The sequence below is a fragment of the Amphiprion ocellaris genome, chromosome 24, assembly GCF_022539595.1.
Source record: "Amphiprion ocellaris isolate individual 3 ecotype Okinawa chromosome 24, ASM2253959v1, whole genome shotgun sequence".
In the NCBI taxonomy this organism is placed as follows: Eukaryota; Metazoa; Chordata; class Actinopteri; family Pomacentridae; genus Amphiprion; species Amphiprion ocellaris.
Window position 1 is genome coordinate 12845844 of NC_072789.1, and position 21649 is coordinate 12867492.

The 21649-nt window shown below is 41.0% G+C and overlaps 1 protein-coding gene across 4 annotated transcripts in view; it reads left to right on the plus strand.

Annotated features, from left to right (window-relative positions):
* LOC111565647 (neural cell adhesion molecule 2) overlaps window positions 1-21649 on the plus strand; it is a 329641-nt gene that overhangs the window by 269276 nt on the left and 38716 nt on the right. For all 4 annotated transcript variants that reach the window (XM_055008080.1, XM_055008081.1, XM_055008078.1 and 1 more), the window contains exons 8-12: window positions 6803-6948; window positions 14982-15132; window positions 16800-16987; window positions 18091-18187; window positions 20651-20824. In XM_055008080.1, coding sequence (XP_054864055.1) covers window positions 6803-6948; window positions 14982-15132; window positions 16800-16987; window positions 18091-18187; window positions 20651-20824 — 756 coding nt within the window. The remainder of the gene's footprint in view (window positions 1-6802; window positions 6949-14981; window positions 15133-16799; window positions 16988-18090; window positions 18188-20650; window positions 20825-21649) is intronic.

The window sequence follows — 21649 nt, forward strand, 5'->3', positions numbered from 1 at the left end:
TCATAAAAAAAAATTCTATTTATATTTTCATAAACCTGCTGGCTATTTCCTCCCAGATCACTCTGATAGCGTTCGTTCCGCTCATGAAAATGTATGGAGATTTGTGCTCCAGTCATCAACATCCTTTCAAGATGTGAGAAGCGCTTGTTCTTCAAAATGCACATTTAAATGAAGACGTTAAGAAGGAGGGAGGAGATCTTTGGGCTGTGCGGCGGGCAAACGCAGTTGTAAGTTAGTTTTATTACCTTTGACAGCAGTAAGGGAGGAAAACTGTGTTTAAGTTGGACAAGGAGTGTGCAAGTGTGTGTGTGTGTGTGTGTGTTCTTCACTCATGTTCATGCTTCATATTTAACATCAGTCCACCAGGTTTTTTGCTTGTGTTTAACAGTTCCACATGCAGATCCACGCCCACATGTTGCCAGAAATAGTTTAAAAGGACATTAAATTGCTGAGATCTTTGTTCCCATTTCATTCACCATTCATGTTCCTGGCTGCTGTGTGTTCGCCATCCTTCCCTTCAGCTGTCAGTCTTCAGGGATTAAGTCCACTACTCTGGGCTTTGTGCTGCTGGAGGAATAAAGAACACCATTTATAGGGTTAAGGAACAGCTACTGTACATGCACTTCTTGGTTAGCGTATGCTAGCAGCATGGCTTCAGGGACGCTTGACTGGTTGCTTCACTACTTTGGTCCAGGCAGAAATATCTCCACAAATATTCAGTGGATTTCCTTGAAGTTTTGCGCAGCCATTTATGACTTTGGTGATCTCCAAACTTTTGCTCTAGTGCTTGCATCGGGTTAACATTTTTAGTTTATTCTTACAATCACTGGGCAGATTGCCATGTAATTTTGCACAAAACACGAATCAGTACACAGTGCTGCAAAATTAAGTAACCGGTCTGCAGACAGTAAAGCCAGTATTTCCCTATTTAATAGATGTCTATGCATTTTTTGTTGTTTTTTTGCACCATTTGATAAACAAAAACTGCTAATCTGCTACACTTTCTAAACTTTTCATCTCTGATAGTGTTGTTCGTAATTTTCCTCTTTCAGGGACACCAGAAACTCTCACATGCAGTAGAAACCCTGCTTTTAGGTCAGAATTTTAATTTTTCTAATCCTTTTCGTAACGGCTATCTGGAACTGAACAATGTAGTATTTTACTTTATAATCAATATGACAGAAGTAAGAAAATAAGACAAAAAACAACAAAAACAAAAATGAGACACAAAATGACAAAAACGAGACACAAAATGACAAAAGCAAGGAACAAAAGGAGACAAACGACACCAAACAAAACTAAAAATTTGACAAAAAAGTTACAAAGTGACAAAAAAATGACACAAATGAGACAAAAGATTAAAAAAGCGAAAAACAAAACAACAAAAAGTAGACAAACAACACAAGCGAGACAAGAAAAAACACAAAATGACAAAAATAATACACAAAACAACATGAATAAACCGAAACACAAAATGACAAAAGTCAGACAAAAAAGACAACAAAACAAGAAAAACAAGACAAGCTATTAAAAAAATGAGACACAAAATGTTACAAAGACAAGACACGAAACGACAAAACATCAATGAGCCGTGTAGTATTTTACTTTATGATCAAAGCAACTTGTTTTACAAATTTCCAATTTGCATTTAATGCCTTCTCTGTAATTTTTACACTTCATAAAGTCCTCCTGCGGGCCGAATTGGACCCTCTGGAGGGCTGGTTTTGGCCCGCAGGCTGCATGTTTGACACCCCTGCTATAGATGCCTGTATGTAGATGACTTATCAGTCAGTCAGATCTACCTTTTGCTTGTCATGACCATGGCTTAAAAAATGGAGATAGTGTCTGCCAACATGCTTGTAACACAATAAAGAGAAAATCAATTGCTTTAGCTGGTCTGTGCTTGTAAAATATCCACCGCTTGGTAAGTTCTTCACTTTCTAAAAGGCTTAAATTGAAACTTAATGGAAATTAATTGCTCAGATTAATTGGTAAAATAGCCAATGGTTGAACTGATAGAAAAACAGTTGAAGTAGTGGCAGCTTTAGTCCACAATCCAGTGGGTGATATGGTGGCTTCATCCATCCTCTACATACACTCTGAGCATGTTAACATGTTAATATTAGCAGCTCTCTCAAAGCATGTGCCTGCAGACAGCTGCTAGCTGCAGCTGCATCACAGTTTTGGGCTGTTCTCGCTTGTCAACAATACAGTTTGACAGCAGAGAATTGTTCAGCTATCTGAAGCATCACCAGTAAATGCCAGGTTTCCGTAAAAGAGCTACACTTTTCTGGCAAAAAATCAGCAGGCAATAAAGGAATTTGTGATAGAAGAAGGAGTGGTATCCATTTCTCTGCAGAAATAATCTTTAGACTCCTCTGCAGCTGGCCACAGTTTGCATTTTTTTCGATCTATTGTCAGCAGGGTGTGAAATGCAGCAGCGTCTTAAATGGGTTTTTCATACTGTAGTTTGAACACTTCATGGCATTGTCCTCTCTCCAAAAGTTCCTCTTTCTGTTGAATGGTAACATGATTCAATACGATTCTGCACTCTTTATGGGAAACGCAAGTAGAATGAGACAAGACAGCAAGAACAGCAAATGACATCATTCTTTTTTTGCCAGACAATAACTCCAGCAATGAAGTGAACTGAATCATAGCCTGGCGATGCGCTGTTTAGCATCACAGAACAGCATCTGACGGTGGATTTTCTCTGTTAAACCCTTTAAACTTTGTAGTTATAAGAGAGAGAATCTGTGCTGACATTTGCTTTGTGAATCCACACAAGAGAAAACAACAAATGCACACATTATGATTATCAGATGGAGTCAGTGCCGTGGTTTGCTTTCTGATACCTGTCAGTGGGAGGGATAAGAGCTTTATGTAATGTCAAATATTACGATTGACGGGGTGAAAATAGTGTTTAGCTGCAGAACGGGGCTTTTTGCTGCATTAACTGTGTGCAAGCAGCTAAGAAATGTCAATGTAAACACTCTTCTTTGACAACAATGAGTCAAACTGCATATTTATGTCAACTTTCTGACACATTAATGGCTTTTTCACAGGTTCAGACAGTGATTGAGGCTGTTTTTTTTCCATCAGGACTGACAGTGTGAGGTGGCTCAATCTCACATTTACAAGTATAATTATTATAATATGTATAATTGATATAATAAAGTGTAATTATAGTTATTAACAAATGCTGGAGTAAAACACCCCTGTTTTTAATTATACAGGGTTAAAGAGAAACTTAATGAAGTTCATTTAAAGTCACAAATGAAAATGAAAAGAACAAACTGCACTCAGTAAAAATACCCCCGAACCTGGAAGGTCAAATTAATTCTGGATTTTTATCTTCCAGCACACAAATGCTTCTCAGTTCGTTCTCATTTGGAGTTGAAATGTTTTAGATAATGCGTTATTAATAATGTTCCCTGCAGAGGGGTTTTTGCACCATGCTTGATAAATGAGACGTTTTCCATTTAATAGTTGCATGATGAAGGGCATCTGGGGCAAAAACAGCTGCAGATAAGGTGGCGATGAAGAACTGGTTCACACCGGTCTGGCTGCTGTTAACACTTTTATCTGAGGTGGTATTTGTATTCGTCTACATACATGTATTTCTGCCACAAAAGAGCCGTCAGACGGTTTAATAGACGTGGACGAGTCTCTGAAGTGCTCCTCGCGTCTTCCTCTCTGCAAAACTCATCTTAACAAGTCATTTAGTCTCATTATGAGGGTTTATGGCAAGAAAAACTTCTTTCAGGATGTTAAGATAATTTCACTTGTTCTCTCCGCAGCTTCCTTTTGTCTCCACACAAAACCGAATCAAGCAGATTGTTGAACAGGACACTTTATCCTGAAGGACTTTTGAAGTAAGCTGATTTGTTTTCGAAACAAGTGAAATTATCTGCGTTTCGTGGGAAATTGCTTTGACTTGTTTGAGCAAAACAAGATTTTAGGAGTCGGTCTTTGGCTAAATGAGTCATTCCGGTGGTTGCTTATGTTACTGTAGGAGACCTGTGACTGTTGTTAAAGGATTTTTTGACTCAGAAACAATTTAATAGCTGATTTAGACAATCTGCAATTGAATAATAGATGATCCCAACATCATTTTGACAAGTCGTAATTACACTGTGACTAGACAGTCATATGGAGCTAATAAGTCCAGGATGTATTTTGGTCCAAGACCATTCAGTGCTTTGGAGACCAAGAGTCAGATTTTGAAGAGGAAGCCAGTGTAGTGATTTGATGACTGGTGTGATATGGTCCAGTTTCTTGGTGTCAGTTAGGACTCTGGCAGCTGCATTCTGGATTTTAGCTAGGAAGAACTGAATGATGGATATCCGCATTACACTTTAAATGTTAAAACAGAGGCTACACTAACAAATCCTTTGCTATCTATCACAGTTTACACAGTTTTTCTGTACAGAGAAGGACTGATAGAGCACTATGTTGGCGCTCGCATTAGCTGATTGGTGTCAGGTGTTTAATTCATGCTTTATCTGCAGCTACTTGACTTCCAGCTCACGAACAACATGAAATGACATTCTCTGTAACACAAGTGGCCCTACATTTTAAAGCCCACTGATATTTGACACTTGTATTGACCATGATTCTCTTTTTACATTTGTACATCGCATATTCAAACATAGCTGAGTGGTTTTCACCTGCCCTTTTCTGTCTCTCTTAACTCCAATTCCACAGAATGTTCTATTATGGTAGAAAATTAACAGTGTACTACAAACACACAGCAACCTCTTCTTACTTATTAATAGTTTATTGAGTTTATTTTAATACCAATATCAGATAACAAAAAGAAACATTACTTCTGAATTTGTTCTATTTTTCTCTGTATAAAAAAGAAAGCATTACATTAAACTTGTTTTAATACTGTGTTTTAAGTTGACGAGTAGAATATTTCCTCCTGTAGGTCAGAAACAAATATTATATGAAGATTGTGTTATAAATTCAGGCCCAAAAAAGTAGAAATTCAAGGTATCAAAAGTAAAAACACTTGAGATTTCTGAAACCAAACTGAGCTGTGATTTCCAATCAGCATCACAGCATGAACATGGTTCTAACAGGATCTGTGAACACCAGAACTTTGTCAGTTTTGGACCTATAGGCCACGTCTGCATCATGGATCCACATGGGAAGAAATTGCTCTGATTGTGAAACTTCACAAAGGGTGAAAATGAGATGGATTTTGGGAGAACATTCTTTGGTCAGATGAGACCACAATCAATTTGTTTGGCTGAGAAGATGTCCAGTGCGTCTGGCGTGAACCTGACCAGAACTAGCACAGTGAATGCATAGTCCTGACTGTGAAGCACGAAGGTGGGATTGTGATGACATGGGGCTGCATGAGTACAAAAGGTGTTGATGACATTTATCGATGCACCATGAATGTCTGTGGAAATACAAGAATACTAATAGTTCACCTGAGTTAAATCAAATAGGACACTCTTGGGATATTTTAAGCAGAAAGGTAGTGCAGAGAAAGGTAGTAAGTAGCATCAAAGAAAAGGTGGGCATTTGAAGTATTGAAAAATCTCAGTCATGAAAGGTGTAGTGACTTTTGTTGCATTTATTTCCAACTTTGTGGCCTGTGTTGTTGTTGTAGCACATTTAAACTGTTACTTTTTCATTTTCCATAACGGCAAATACCCAACTTGGAGATATTGGGAGCTGATATTTACTTCTTTTGAGTATTATATTTTTGCTTACCAATTACAGTAAGCTTCAATGGGTTCAATGTTGTTGTAAGCTATGAAATTTTTTTTGGAATAAAACTATGTTTCAGGAAGCAAAAATGATCCTTTTGGATTGGAGTTGAGGTTGGGTTTAGTTTAGACTAACTAACAAACATGTCTCGGTATATAAAGGTTCATTCAGCCCTATTCTTACAACATTGATCTGTTTTCTGAGGGTCTTGCAGGTTTTGTATGTATATTTGGTTGTGTGTATGTTTGTGTTTTGACAAGCTCCCAAAATCCCCGGTGATCAGTCCTCCACCCCGAGGCTGAGGCCATGTGAAATTGGCAAACATTGGCCGGGTTCCCCCCGAGCGTTGTTAAAAGCCTTCAGTACAGTTGTCACCATTTTCCATTCACTTCCCTTTTCCTTTTGGATTTTATGCTACGCTACTTTGCAAGCACCCTGTTAAGGACTTAAGTGCAGTGTGTGTGTGTGTGCGTGTGTGTGTGTGTGTGTGTGTAGGGGGGAAAAAAGCAGTAATCCATGATTCATGTGACATGCTCTGTGGCCTTGCCATGCATCAGGTTTCAGGGCTTGCTTAGAGCATCTTATCAGGAGGCGGCGAGCAGGGACCGACCCCCAAAGGCTCGCTTCTCAGCACTTATCGCGGAGTCGCTGCGCACCAAAAGCAATTCACACGGTGCTGGAGAGGCATCCTTCCAGACAAAAATCTATATTTATTTAAAACAAATAGGCGGAAGAGGAGTTTTTGGGCTTTAAAACTTTAGCAAAGTCAGTTTTGTGTGGCCACCTATGCCAAGGAATCTGCTGAAAATAAGCCGGAGGCCGTTCCACTATCGAACCTGTAGAGTATGACTGCAGTTTATAAATGATCTTGGCCTATACTGTCAGTACCAAAGTCATGCATCAGCTCGGTGTTTAAACCCCATGGTATAGCCTTCATCTCCTCCCACCCTTATGAGTTGACAGTTTCCCTCCTCCTCACCCTCCCTCACATCGCATCCTCCGGCCTTCCAGTCTATTCTTTCTAATTTTGTTCTCTTATTTACTTCCTCCTCCCCTCGTCCTCTGTGGCCTCCAGTCCAGCCCCACATCACCCAGCTGAAAAACGTGACGGCCGTGGAGGGCAGCGCCGCCATGATCTCCTGTGTGGCTGAGGGCGAGCCGCTGCCTGACATTTCCTGGAGGAGAGCCAGCGACGGCCAGACCTTCGTGGACGGAGACAAGGTAGAAGCTGCCAGAAAGTCCATCTGGCTGGTGTGTGCTTGTGTGCATCATCACAGAGTATTGGTAACACCTACACTATCAGTGTTGGACATATAGGACATAACTTAGGAAGGATGCATCAAAAATCCACACCCAAAATTGTTCATACAACAGAGTTTGATTTATCATGGATTTTTATTGGACTAATGGGTTTCCTCTGGCAGGAAATGGCATAAACAATCCAAGTAACAAAAGATGGCAGGACATCGTCGCAAATGTTTCAGGAATTGCAGCGTGTGTCCTATTCCAAATGGTCCTGGTATCTTCTGCCATGTTTTCGAGCATTCTGTTGCATCATGCAGCAGTTCTCTAGTTTCAATTGCAAGTTACAGCTAAAACCAGAGTGCTCCCTGAACTTGTTAGTAGTCCATCACTGAGAGAGAGCTGCACATTGTGGCTCCTCGCAAGACTCTGAAAGTCTATAAAGCCAAATCCAAGTGTTTTCATGTTCCGGTGGCCGCAGTGCAAAGCAGAGCCAAAAAGTACAAGCAGTTCCACATTCATAGTTGGAATCTAAAGGTGGCTGCTGTGCTAGTAAGAATGATTACCACTGAGATCATCCTGATGAATCTGAACAGTTCAGGTACCAACATCTCTGGCCTCCATGGACGCCAACCAAGAAGGACTCCACTTCTCAATGACAGAAACAAAAAAAAAGCTAATTTAGAAAGCTAGAAAAAAAGCTTTTGGTCATGAAAATGGAATTATTTGCAAGCAGGGACGGGGCTTTTATTTGGAGAAAGAAAAGAGAAGCTTTCAACCCTGAGAACACCATCCCCACGGCCAAGCATGGTGGCGGCATTATAATGTTTTGGGTGTATTTTTAGCCAACAGCCCAGCCAAAATTGTCAAAACAAACACCATGATGAGAAAAAAGGACAACATCAAGGTTCAGAAGGAAAACATAAGGTGGTCTGCAGAAAAACCTGTCTTTGGGCAACATTGGAGCTTCCAGTAAGGCAATGATCTAAAACCTACAGCAAAAGTGGTTCAGAAATAGTTAAGCGGCAACAGCACGGACATTTTAGAGTCCAGACCTGAACCCCATCCAGAATCTGTGGAGGAACTGAAGACCAGAGTTGTGGCAAGGAAGCCTTCCAACCTCACAGACCTGGAGATCATGAAATACAGGATAGCCACTGACTACTGGTTAGCCATAGACAAATAATATTTGGGCATTTTTAGTAAAGATGTTCTTCTAATTCATCACTAGCATCTGAAACCTGCCCTTTTGCCTTGTTTTGCTTGTTGATGTTGTTTCCAGCCAGAATAAATCTACTGATCCAATAAAAATTCACTATAAATCAGAATTTGGCTTAACCGTATACAGACAGAAAGATGCCAATGTGCATATGTGCATATACAGAAGATGCACATGTCACTGAGATGTATCTAGTTCTGGATATTTCAGGGAATTTATTTGATTGTGATCTGAATAAAATGCCTCTTTTCCACCAGCGAATAGTCACATTCATCAAGAGGAACTGTGCTGGAGCAACACCAGTGCCAAAATGTGAGAGGTCAGAGACAAAAACGAGCAATGTGTTTCAATTATGTGTATTAATTGTGTCATACTGAGATTTAAAATGGGAAGAGCTGCTGGTGCACAAGTATTGTATCTCATTCTTCCCCCAGCCCTCCCTATTTTTATTGCGTGTCATGAAGACCAATTATTCCGGCTTTGTTTCAGAGAAATCACATTTTGTCTGTCATTTTGGCACAGCAGATGGCTCAGACACCCGGGAGCCTCGGGCACGGTTGCTATGGGAAAAAAACAGTCAGAGGCGCTGAATCAAAAGTGCTTCATCGTCGCGGGCGCCGCGGCAAAACGCTGCACAGCACTCGCTACGTTCACCAACAGCTGATCAAGAAAATAAGGAAGAGATGCCATCTACATACACAAATCTATATTTGCGGCAGGGTTTCTTTCTGCGTCGTTTAAAATGCGCCTTTGAATGTGAAGTTGGTGCAATTACTCTCGAGTGAAAACCAAATGCCAACCCGGTAATGCAGCGTTGGTGTTCGTCCGGTTGTCGCAGAGTTTCACTAATGAGTTTTTGAAAGGTTTCTATAAATCAAAGGTGTCCTCAAATTACTCATGAGTCACTCACAGCTGAAAAAAAGTGGCTTTTTTAAGGATTTCATGCAGCAACAATATAAATTCTTTTATTTAAACAGGGAAAAATAGACCCGTCCAGCTTATTCCGGTTGACTACTAAAAGCAACATTAGCAGGTAATTACTTCTATACGTCCTCATAAAAATAGAAACAGACCTAATAATTGCCATCTGCCATAACATGAAACGCTACAATCACAGTCATTTAGTGCTTACAGAGCTGTTCAGGACCTAATAGTATTTACATTCAACAGTGATAGATTATTTTCTTTCATTCTGACAATACAGTGATTTTCTGCGCTATAACTGATGCATGAAGCCTCAAAGACGGCTGCCCTCACACAATATATTCACCTTGCACTCACACTTTGCTGAGATTATTATCTCCAGGGAAATCAGCACACACTTTTACTTCGATTCACTCTCAGCACACAGAAGCAGCAAGAAGCTTGAACTTTTCAGGGCTAATACTTTTCGTTTACTCTGTTTTTTTTGTGCCTCGCTTTGACTAACATTTTGTGTAATCCAGCTTAACAGACACAAAGCAGCTATTTTTGTATTTTCCCTCCACATCCATTATTCACTTTGTCCAAAATAACAGCCTCCCGAATCAGAAATCGAATGAGGTGCACAGCCATTTTCTTGAAAAAGTAATTATTCTCGAACGACGTACCATCAATGTCAAAAACCGTATGTACTTCCATCACAGAAATCTGAGGCTTTCACAGAGGCACAAAAAAAAAACAAAAAACAAAGATGGCAGCCATTCTTTTGCTGGGGAAAAAGGTCACCGCAGAGATAAATGAATGTGTGCATTGGCTCGAATCGCTCGGGTTGATAAATCACAGCCGAAAATGAGAGTAAGTGCTTCTCTTCCCACAGCAAATGCAATTATGGAAATGTGTAGTGCAAACCAACACACCTAAACATACGCAAAGACAAACACGACTTGTGCAGCACGAGGCGTGATGGATGGCGGCAGTCATTTAGGTTTAAGGCAGGATGTTCCTCTCTCAATTTGCTCTCCAATCTGCATATCCAGGCTGCACACACTCATCTCCTGTTGTTAAGCCTCAAAAGGCTGAGTTTTGCTCACTACATAATGTTGCTTCCCTTCTTCTCTTTCTTTGTCAACTAACACTGTGACCCTTAGTACGAGAACATAATGCGATGCAGTCCCTGGAATTTAATTCTGCACCGAGGTAAGATTTGAGTCTGGGGATTGTTTCGCTACTCCGGTATTGTTTCGCTTTGGAGCAAGGTTAGCAGCCTGCTCTTGAATTCATGCAAAACATCTGAGCCTAAAGAGCTGCTGACGTTAGAAGTCTTTCCTTAGATGGCTGTTAGAATATGTGATTCAATAGAGTTAAACTCTGAATTACAGTTTTTGAATAGAGTTAAACTTTGGAAGAACTTTGTAACCTTCTGCTTTGCAGAAATCTCGCAAGCCCATTTGCATAAATTCGAGCTATTTTCAAAAGATTTCAAAATTAAACCTTTCAAAGAGCATGCTCCCACCTGTTGAGATGATTGTTTTTCTCACCATTTGATACCTGGTTGCAACAAAATGTAGTCGAATGTAGACAAAAGCCAAGGACTCACTGTTGTTACCTGCATCCACACACTTGATTGCCTCCATTTACTTAAACCAGAAAGCCATTATTAAATGTAATTTTGTAGTGGTCACGAGGTTAAGGTGGTGCAGTAATCATACCAGGGATGCACGTATGAACACTTGACTGCTAGAAGAAGCTACACACTGTGTCAAAATTAGACAAGCTGCTGTTTCCAGCCTCGCTGACATTTACAGGGGACACTTTTTGATGTCAGACAATTCTTGAAATCGGGGCTGAATTAATGTAGAAACAGTCTGCAGGATCCATTTGAGATGTCGCGGTTGAGATTTAACTCGTTTTTCAGGTCTTATGGATCAGATTGGGAAGGTTTCACATGTTCACTTCCCTCATTCATTTATTTTCTTTGTATGTCTGTACTTTCATGTCGATTACTGCTCATGTGCATGCAGTATCTACAGCAAACTGGCGGCAACGTACACGTGTCCGTTGTGCTCTCGCCTCGTCGTTCCACTGAGCTGCATGTCAAACTGCTCTTGGGGCGAGTTCGTCTCCAGACGCAAACCCTGTCAGTTGGCGGAGGTTCGGGGGGAGTTGCGAGGAGGCGGAGGGGGGTTAGCGAGTAATTTCCTGACTCAGAAGCTCTCTCCTGGAAGATTTCCTCTCATTCGCCTCCCTCCCCGTTTCATCCCCCCTCCCCATCCTCAGCTTTTCTATTCAACACACACCCTCCCGATCCCATTGACCTCAGCTGGCGAGGCAAACAAGCAAAGTCTGCAATGGCAGCACAAAGAGAGCAGGACGGCACCTTTTAAACGCCGCTCCACCTCATTGGTTGATAGTATTGAGACGATAAGAGCAAAGATAAGCCATTCTAAACAGGATAATGCTGGAGCAGTCTGCGAGCGACAACATAAAGAGAGTGTGATTCAGAAGAGGGGGCTTCACAGCCGAGGCTTATGAGGCTTAGACACATAATGAGTATTAGCAGAGGCGGTGACAGGAGGGCATTAGAAGGGGCTGGATGTGCATTGATTTACTGGGAAATCTATAAAGGAGGTGTACAAAAGGTGCACACAAATACGCAGACTTACATATGCTAATATACAAGTAGAAAGACACATGCAGACATGTGCAAATATGCATATGAGGACATCTTGCAAGAAATCAGCAGCGTAGACAGAATTCTGTTGAGATCAAGAAGCAGAAGAAGAGAATGATCATATAAATAACAAGAAAAGCACTCAGAGAGCATAGTACTGATAGTTACAGTGATGCAGCTATCTCGCAATGACGCAGAAATATTTAACAATTCCGTGGATCCAGACTATAAGCCGCATCATGGCCAAAATCTAATCACTCAGTCCTTGTGTCATTTCTGACCTTCCCTGAAAATTTCATCCAAATTTGTTATTCCATTTTTGAGTAATGTTGCGAACAGACAGACAGACAGACAAGTAGACAGACAAACCAACGCCGATTGTCACATAACTCTGCCGCGTTCCTTGGTTAAATTTTGCTACCGGCATCTCCAGGCAGATGCTGCCCCAGGACACAACCGAAGAGGACTTAATCTTTTCAAGACAGGCTCACAAAAGTTCACCTGGACAAAGACTTTACTATCACATTTTTTTTAACTCAAGTTGCAACAAAAACACAAGCAACAAACCTCCAGCATTGCTGGATATCCCTTCAATAAAAACTCTTATAGGGACAGGATTTGACTCTCAGCCTCATCTCTGTTTTTACTAATTCCTTTATTAGCAACATTAATTTGAGTGCAATCCTGCATTAACGTCCAGGCCTTGAGCTTCTGTTTTTACTCTTATAAAACCAGTTTGTTTAAGATGACTTGACTAATTAGAAAGCAGCAATGCAGAAAAGACATTGTACTTTTTTCAATGTATTTTTTATTGCCACCAAGCTTAGGAGTGTAATAATAGTGTTTTATCCCTCTAATAACTCTGTGATCATGTCCAAGAAATGCATCCCTTCCACTGTATTTTCTTGATGCACACAAGCATTTTGTAATCGGGTCCATTTCAGCATGAGTTAACAGTGACAGTGGCATTATGATCTGCCGCTGCTGCGGGATCTTTGTGTTCACGAAGGCTTAGAGAGCCCAGGACAGATTGCCACCATAATATGCTGTGTGCCTTTTGGTGGGTACTTATGTTAATAACAGCCTACAGCACTCTCAGCCTCAATGAATAATAAGACCTAAACTAAAACTGTGTTTCTTATTCATGACGGTGTTTCGTCTGCACATGACAAATGTCAACCAACTCCTTCATGACATATTTATATGAGGTAGAGACAGTGAGGCAAACATATGTAGCCTCTGTTCATGGTTTCATCTGATTTGGCATCATGATCATAAATCATCTGAAATAACACAATTACTGGACTTCATTTCTTTGCATGAAAAAGAAGCACATTACCTTGAGAATAAAATAAAAGACAGCAGAGGACTTTGGTTGAAATGATTTTACATTTCATCTGTGACCTTCAGATCTGCTGCTGCAGTCATGTACGCCTCTATTGCATCAACTCGGAGTCCTGAGAAGTACTTTCTTGAGGGTCATGGAGGTTATCTGCTGCTAACAATGTGAAGGCTGCAGCCGTATCATGTCTGCAACAAGGATGCTCCTGGGCTGTTTTTTCTCATTACGAGGGAATGTCGATTACTGGAATGATAGCCTCGTCTGCTGTAATTGACCCGTTGCTTCAAATTGATACCATCTGTCTTCATACAGATGTAATGACCTTGTAATAAATCGACAGTTTATTGCATTAACCCTGACTCGGCGTGACAAGTGACGGTTGCCTGCAAGGGGGTCAGAATGGATCAAGGGGCTGCCACTCAGTGGTCAAAACAAAGTTGGACCAGCTACTTTCTGTAAATTACTTGGCAACAGACCTTCTCTAGACACCTCAGTGATTCTGCTTTGTCATGCCTGCAACTTTACGTCATCCTGGATGTGACTTTCATTCCATACAGGATCATAAACAAACTGTCGAGCACATTTTAGCTCAGGTCTGTTCAGTTAGCTGATGTTTCTGTGTGGAAAAGTATTGGAATGTAAATGCCTTTTACATTCTGCATTCAAACAACCCCACAACTAGAATTTCTGATGGCATGAGACCATTATGGAACAACAAACAGCTAGTTTATGGGGTGTTGCACCAATATACTTGTTCGTCTTTAAATTTGCTTGTTTTTCTATGAAGAATTAGTTGAGTAGTTTGTTACACTATATAATATTGTAGGGTGGTTAAAATGTATTTTCTTGTGTTTTGTGTGTCTTAAAAACTCAAGGTCAAAAGTAAAGGTCGCATCTTACTGCCATTCTAGCCCCCATCAACTGTATGGCCTCCCAGCTTTATGAGCCAGTCACAATTTTATTCATTTTCCACGTTGAAACTGAGGAACCAATAGATGAATATAGACAAAAATTTTAATAAAGACTTTAGTTTCTTCACTCCTGGATCAGTTTTGGTGTGGCAAAATGTGGCTAATGCTGCTTTTAGCTGTAATTGTATACCCACAGGTTAGAGCTCTGTGGAAACTGTGATGCCAAGAGAAATTCAGAGAGGGTAGAAGCTTTAAGATTGATTTTAAAAAATATGTGTTCCACACCTAGTGTCATTTCTTTACATCTGTTAGCTTCCCTCTTGCTCTCTCTGCTTACAAATACGTACTTCATTTTAATACAGCTGAATTCACAATTGAGCTGCTCTCATTTACATATTTTTCTGGTTCTGTTGTCAGAAAACAGGACAAGTGTGCAAAAGTTACGAAAACACAGGAAACTAGTGCTACATGTTAACTGTCACAACTATCGCAACGTCGTCAGCGTCACCAGATACAAGTTAAGAACAACGACCGTGCCATGAATTGGTCAATATTACCATTTTAAATGACCGATGAGAGAGAAGGATCGATGCAATAGAAAGTCTCATACAGGCAGTAAAGTCTATGACAGCTCCAATGTAAGGCAGAGAGAGTCTTCTTCCTGAATGGGGTGTGAACAGCAGCAGTTTAGCTGCATTTAAAGCTAAAGCAGCTCATTCAGGCAACACTTAACGGTGAAATCAATGTCTGCACTGTTTCGAGCCAAAAAAATGGGGACACAACATGGAGTATTTAGTATTTACGCATACTAACATCAGGCTTATTTGTTTATTGGGCAGGAGTTTGGCTTGATGTATGTTGTTTTAATTGTGTTATCTGAATAACAGTGTCTTGTCTGCAGTTGGAGGTTATGTCTAACAGTATGTGTGGATGTGTTTGTGCCTACAGAGCCAGGACGGGAGGTTTGAAGTTCGTGGTCGTCACGGCAAGTCAGTGTTGACCATCAGCGGTGTGAAACTGACCGACTTGGGCCGATTCGACTGTGAGGCGCTGAGCAGGATCGGAGGGCATCAGAAGAGCATGTTCCTGGATATCGAGTGTAAGTTTGTTTACTGTCTGATTCAAGGTTTCACAGGTGGTTCAGCCGATAACCAGAGGTCGAATCGGGAAACTTGGGAAGAACTGGAGATCTTCAAGCAACAAGTTGTGTAAGAGTGTCTGTGGGCAAAATGCAGAGGAGTGTTGCTTATGTAGCCGCGGTCACCTGATATAACCCTCACAGCCCTCTGATGTTTCAGAAAACGGAACAAATGTGCACATTTACAGCTGAAAGCAACCCAGAGAGAAACATGGGAATCCCTCGCAGTCTTGTAGAGAGTTCACGAGTTCACTCACGCTTAGTTCTGATAACTGTTTTCTGGTTGTTTTTCTTCCTGAAGAACATTATTTCATTACAAACAGCTCCCCTCCAAAGCCCTGCACTACTCCACCACACATGCTGCCTCCAGAAGGGTTAATTAGCCAGAGGATGTCATGCATTGCCGTTCGTTTTCTCCCGCTGACAGCTCCCTTACTTCCCGATGAGCGCCAGCATTCCTCAGCGCTGGTTGTTTGGGGTTATTTGGGCCGGGCTCTCCCTCTGCCTAATGAGCTCTGAAGCTAAGATCTCCATTTTGGCCTCGGAATGATTAGCTTCATTATGTGAGCGGCTCTGTTGGTTAAGCTAGACCAGGGGAAAATGTTTTGGTTTTTTTTAGGTGCAGCAATTCCACCTTGAAGCTCAGAGGAACAACAAAGCGAGAGGCCAGACAAACAAATATATTCAGAGAGACATCCAGGGAGAAATGAAAACTGTATCTCTGTTGTCATGTGGAAACCCAATTTTCTCCTCCTCTGGCTGAGGTGACTTTCGGGTTCATGGAGTCCCTTCAAAAGTTGTTTTGCATACTTCACGAGAAGTTGACACTTTTTGAAAAAAGTTTGATGGCATCCTCATGTTGGGTGAAAAAAATAAACAGATCTCACACGCATGAAGCAAAGATGCTGCTTTCATTATACTGTAAACTTGTTTTTTGCCAGAGCCACAGCTGACAACTTGCTCTCCGACTAGACTCTGCAGAAAGACACAGCTGAGTGTGGCGGGGCTGAGCCTGCCGTCGCCACCGAACTAATGAACTCATTTACTAAGTCACTTCAGGCTGCAGGGGGATAACACGTCCTCAGCTGTGACAGAGAGCCAGGCATCAATCTCTTTAATGGAATCCTGCAAGCGAGCATAAAGCAACCATAATGCCTTTCCGACTGAGCTGGGCTGACTGGGCCAGAAGAAATCCGCACAACAGCTCGCCGCTGTGATCGTCCATTACTGCCCTTTCTATTTGCTGGGGCAAATGAGCTTCTGTTTGCATCCTTTATTCTTATTCTTGGGGGAGATGATTGTAATGGAGGCCTGCAGATCAGCCCTCCTAACCAGCATGAGGTGGCTTCAATTAAATTTAAGTTTTTCTTTTTAGCATTGCAGAGGGAGCTTGGGAAGGCAGTGAAATGCTTTTTCTTCTCCCCTTTAAGAAATTTGTGGGTTAAGCTTCGGCAAGTCATTTTTACGCCTTTGATCATCGGGCGCAGCTCCACCTTTGATTTGTGGGTTTAATTGGCTGCCACAAATTCCTCACACATCAGCGATCGCTCGTTTTCTAGTCCTGTTTCAGCTGCGTTAAGTTGCAATTAATTCAGGTGTGACAGATCGTGTCGCTGTGTTTTGGACAGATATACCGAAGTTCCTGACCAACCACACCATTTATTACTCGTGGGAGGGGAATCCGGTGAACATCAGCTGTGATGTGATGTCCAACCCGCCCGCCACCATGCTGTGGAGGAGAGAACGCTTCACCATCTCAGCAGAGGGAACCGCCAACACTCGGGTCCACAGTGCAGAGGGCAAATCTGTGCTGGAGGTGAGTTCGATACCTCAGCTTGCTACCAATTATAGACAAAACTGTAGCTTTGACAATGAATTAATCCACTGATTCCGCAGTTTCAAAAATAAGAATTGGCTGACAACAAGGAAGAATAAAGAAAGAAAGGAATGCCCAGCTAGTAGAGAACATTCTCACAATATAAGCTAACATTACCTGCAAGTTCGAGCATTATATAAGTCAAAGAACATTTTAGGGATATTTATCAGTTCCAATGAGCTTAAAGTGGACTAAGACTTGTAGCTGCGATGTTTGGAGGATGTTGTCAGGAACCACGATGATGCTCTATGATAACAAGATTAACGTTCTCAATGCAACATTCATTTTCAGATAGTGATGCGGCTTGTTGTCAAGGCGTCACTTACATAGCACATGCCTGTGCTGATTTGCTGCAGAAAAATCACAAGGAAAGCAGAGTTCAGATGCATAATGCTAAAGGAGCAACAAACCTAATTTTTGCACTTTGACTGAAATTTGAAGGGATAAACTGTAAAGAAAATGACTTTCACCAAAGCAGAAAGATAAGTGAGATTTATTCAAAACAGTACTTTAATTCAAAAGCTGCTCAAGTAGACATTTTAAATAGGAACATTTTGCTTATAATGTCTCTTTTAGCTCAGTGTTTGATCTCCACCAGTCCTGCATGGAAATATCTGCCTCTAAAGCTTCTAAATGCTCGTTTTTTCTGCTGTTTAATGCTCTGCATGCAGCATTAGGGATTCTTTTTTAGCTTTCTTCTGGTCAAAACATCTACCTTTTGCTGAAAATAAAATTGATAATAGAGTGAAGGAACACAATGGAGTCTTAATATTGAGCCTTTAAACCAAAACCCTGAGCTGGGTGATAATTCTTACTATAAGCAACCCCTACATGCTCACATTACACTTAGTTATTTGATCCATCGTTAATGTATATTGATTGGCGCAGCTTTAAATGTATTTTTAATGAGTTGGATTCTATCAATCACCTCTGTATTAGAGTAGAAATAGAAAACTTGGATAAATTAAACCAAAACTGTCTGCAGTAGTGTCAGTATATACGTCTTGTCTGTAATTCAAACCTTTGATTGTTTTTGTCTCCAGGTCACTCCGATGTCCGACAGGGACTTCGGACGCTACAACTGCACAGCGAGGAACAACATTGGCGTTCGATACCAGGAGTTCATTCTGGCCCAGGCAGGTGAGTCTGCAGAGCTGCCACTGTTGTGTGGCCTCTTACCTGAGCTAATAAGATCGGCGACTTAATTTCAACTCCAATATCTGCAGAGTCGGAGACCTCACACCTACTGAATCACTGCCCCTCGCAGTAGCTCCGAACCGCTCAACTACTCTCTACCTCTCTACTAATGGTAATAGCCTTATTTGCAATTCTCAGGAAGATAAATTCCCCAACAACTCCCAACCCCTATTCAGTCTACCCTAATCTCAAATAGTGCTGGCTGATTTACCATAGCCCTCGCTATTTACTGAAGTACCCCCTAATTTACGGTAGCGCCGGCTAATACACAATAGTGCAGTCCAATTATCTTTAGTGCAGATTGAATTGCTCTGGCTACGGAGGAAAGTAGTGAGCAAAAAGCTGACCTAATATGTAATCTTGCAGGAAACAATGTGTTTTGGAAGTTGTTCTGACGCTTAGAATTCTGCACAGAGACACAAAAGTTAGTTTCAAAATTGGAGACTCAGAAGGGAGATGATGTCTTCAAAGCTTAACCTTGAGTGAAAACCACTAGAAGCAGCTTTACATTTAAGTAAGTTTGTAGTGAATCAAAGTGTTTTGATTTGGCAGTAAGGATGTTAATGTTGCACTGAGGCTTTCGGAGGGAGAAATGTGGAAAAAAAAAAGAGCAAATACTTTGATCTACAACTCAAACAAGGCCAAGGACGAGTGGAAGATGCAGCGTCTTCCCTCAAAATGAAGTGAATTACTGTATGTGGAAGTACTTTCATGGTTGTTACAGCAATAATGTCTGTTATTAGTTTGCTTATGGAGGTGAAAGAGGCGTAACAGGTGAAAGGCACAGGGAGTTCAGTCTGCAGCATTAAAGCACCGTCAGTTGTGGGTAAACCTCATTTAGTGGAATTATGGTCATTATAGCACAAGTGGCAGTGGATGTGTCTGCCCGGAACTACAGAGAACTCGCTTTCTCTTGTATTTTTGTCAGTGAGTAAGCCAATCTACACATAAGTTTAGTCCAGACTGAAATATCCCAGCAACTGTGGGATATATTACCCCAGAAATGTTGTGTTCATGAACCTTGAAGGAATCCTCAAGGCCTTGGTGGTCCCGTTGCTTCTCCTCCAGCACCATCATGAGGTAGATGTATGTAATTTTGATATCTCATCAGCTGTCAAATGGACTGACTTTCTCAACCCTAGACACCCTAAAAAGAAAGTATTTTTTTACTCCTTTCATATTTCATGAGGATTAAGCGGTGCACAGATGATGGATGGATAGATGGATTTTCGGCACAGTAGCTATGTAGTAAAAAATTTGGATTATTGTGATAGCACCACTTTAGAGCTGTTTCGGTCAGATTTAGATGGGTTAGTTCTGGTTAACGCCAATGAACTACAAGCAGTTTCTTTAGAGCTGTTGTGTTTTTACTCACTGTGGTTCATTTTTCACTACAATATAACATCCTGCACCTCTGTGGAAGCAAAACAACCATGAAGAAGGAGAGAGAACTCAGAAATGCCTCAAAATTGTAATTTCACAAATCATCGGAAAAAAAAGAAGCGCTTTTAACAATAGAAAACAATGGTGACTCTACATACAATTAATTTCTAAGATTAATTTCCCTGCAGATCAGCTGAGATGTGCCTGAATTACAGTGTAGTTTCTGCAGTTTTTAAAGGAAAACATCCCTTTCAAACTCGCCAACAGGTTAATTGTTAGTATAATTTCTGTTTTAGGTTTGGTGGCAGTTGGATATAATGTAAGTGGTGCAGGGAGCCTCCAGATGTTTTACATAACAGCACTTCATTATAGACAATTGATGTAAACTGTGTAATATTTCCCTCTGAGTGAAACATCAAAGTTGTACTTACTAGCTAGCTAACATTTCAAAGGTTCTTTTGCTCATTTCCTTTGCTATTTATGACAAATATTGCCCAAATTATGAAATTTCCCTTTGAGATAAAAAACATCCTCGACCTACAGTATGTCTGTCTATCTGTGGTCTCCATAGATGTACTCCTAAAGTCACAGCACACATCACAACCCAGAACGTCACAGTTTCAGGAGCTACGATAAACCTGAGATGGTGAAAATCTGATGCCATATCACCCAGCTACAACTTTTTAAGCAACTTTTGAGGTCAGCTAGAAACATTTTGATGAGTTGCTCCAGACACCAAGCTTAGATTGAATTAATTTTCCAAACTGAAAGTTGAAAATCCAACAATTCGTCCTGTTTTTACAGTTTCTTGCTTTGATACATGGTGTTTATTTGGTGATTTTTCTGAAAAATAGGGGTTGTGGCTTTCATACAACTTCACCCAACTGTTTCCTTTTCTCGGTACAATCATTGTAGAAAGCAGGATTTTCAGAAACTGAAACCATGTCAGTGATTGTGAAGAAACGCCAAAATAAACCGGTTTGCTGTTTGTGTTGGACTCATGTTCTTATTTCCTGTTTCCAGACGTACCATCGAATCCGTACTCCGTTCGTCTCTCGGCTGTTTCCCAGCGCCTGGCGACCGTCACGTTCATGAAGCCGGACTCTCACGGCGGCGTTCCCATTAGCTACTACCTGGTCCAGTACAAGGAGGTGGGCTCTCAGGAGTGGAGGGACGTCAAGTCGCACAGCGTCCAGAGTGAGTCGCATTTTTCACTCCATTTACCGCCGTTAAAAATCACTAACACAAGCCCACTGCGCTGAATGTAAGGAACATTACTGGACCCATTTCATGCCTGATAATAGCCTGCTTTAATGCCTTTCTATCTCGAAAGAGGTTGAATTAGGCGGATCTATAAAAAAAAAGCTTTCACCTGTTCACATGGACTGCAGAGGATGATCATTAGCAGTGATCCAAAGACAAATTATACACTTTATGACCTGTGGAACAAAACCTCACTCAGTTCTAGCCACTGCAAAGACACGTTGTGAGTTTTCTACAACCTGCTGATCTGCAAACTGCTTCTTATTTACAATCAATGTTTTTGTTTTCAGACTTTCCTGTTTTTGTTTGGAATAAAAATCCAATGTCCAACCGTTGATGCTCACTGGAAGCAATCAGTTACCATTTAACATTAATGGTACCTAAAATGTACTCGAAATTATCCCCAAGCTCGCTGTCAATAGATTTCCTTGGAACCGCTCACTTGTGCGGAAACAGTCCCCATGAAAAAACGGATTCTGCTGATTGATTTTGAGACTGAAGTAGAAACCGACTGAAAACACTCACATGCCAATGCCTTGAAAATGGTCCCTCACAAAGTCATTTGTGGTTCAGGTGCAAAAATGCAAAGTTTTTTTTCACTAAATGTCCTCAAATGAACACATTTTGCATGAAAGTGTTCAAAGAAAGACATTGAAAAAACACCTGATTTTAAATATAAATGAGTCGGTTCTTATTCTTTTTAAATAATGTAATTTTCCCACTTGCTTAATAAATTCTACATATCACGACCCTCCAGTG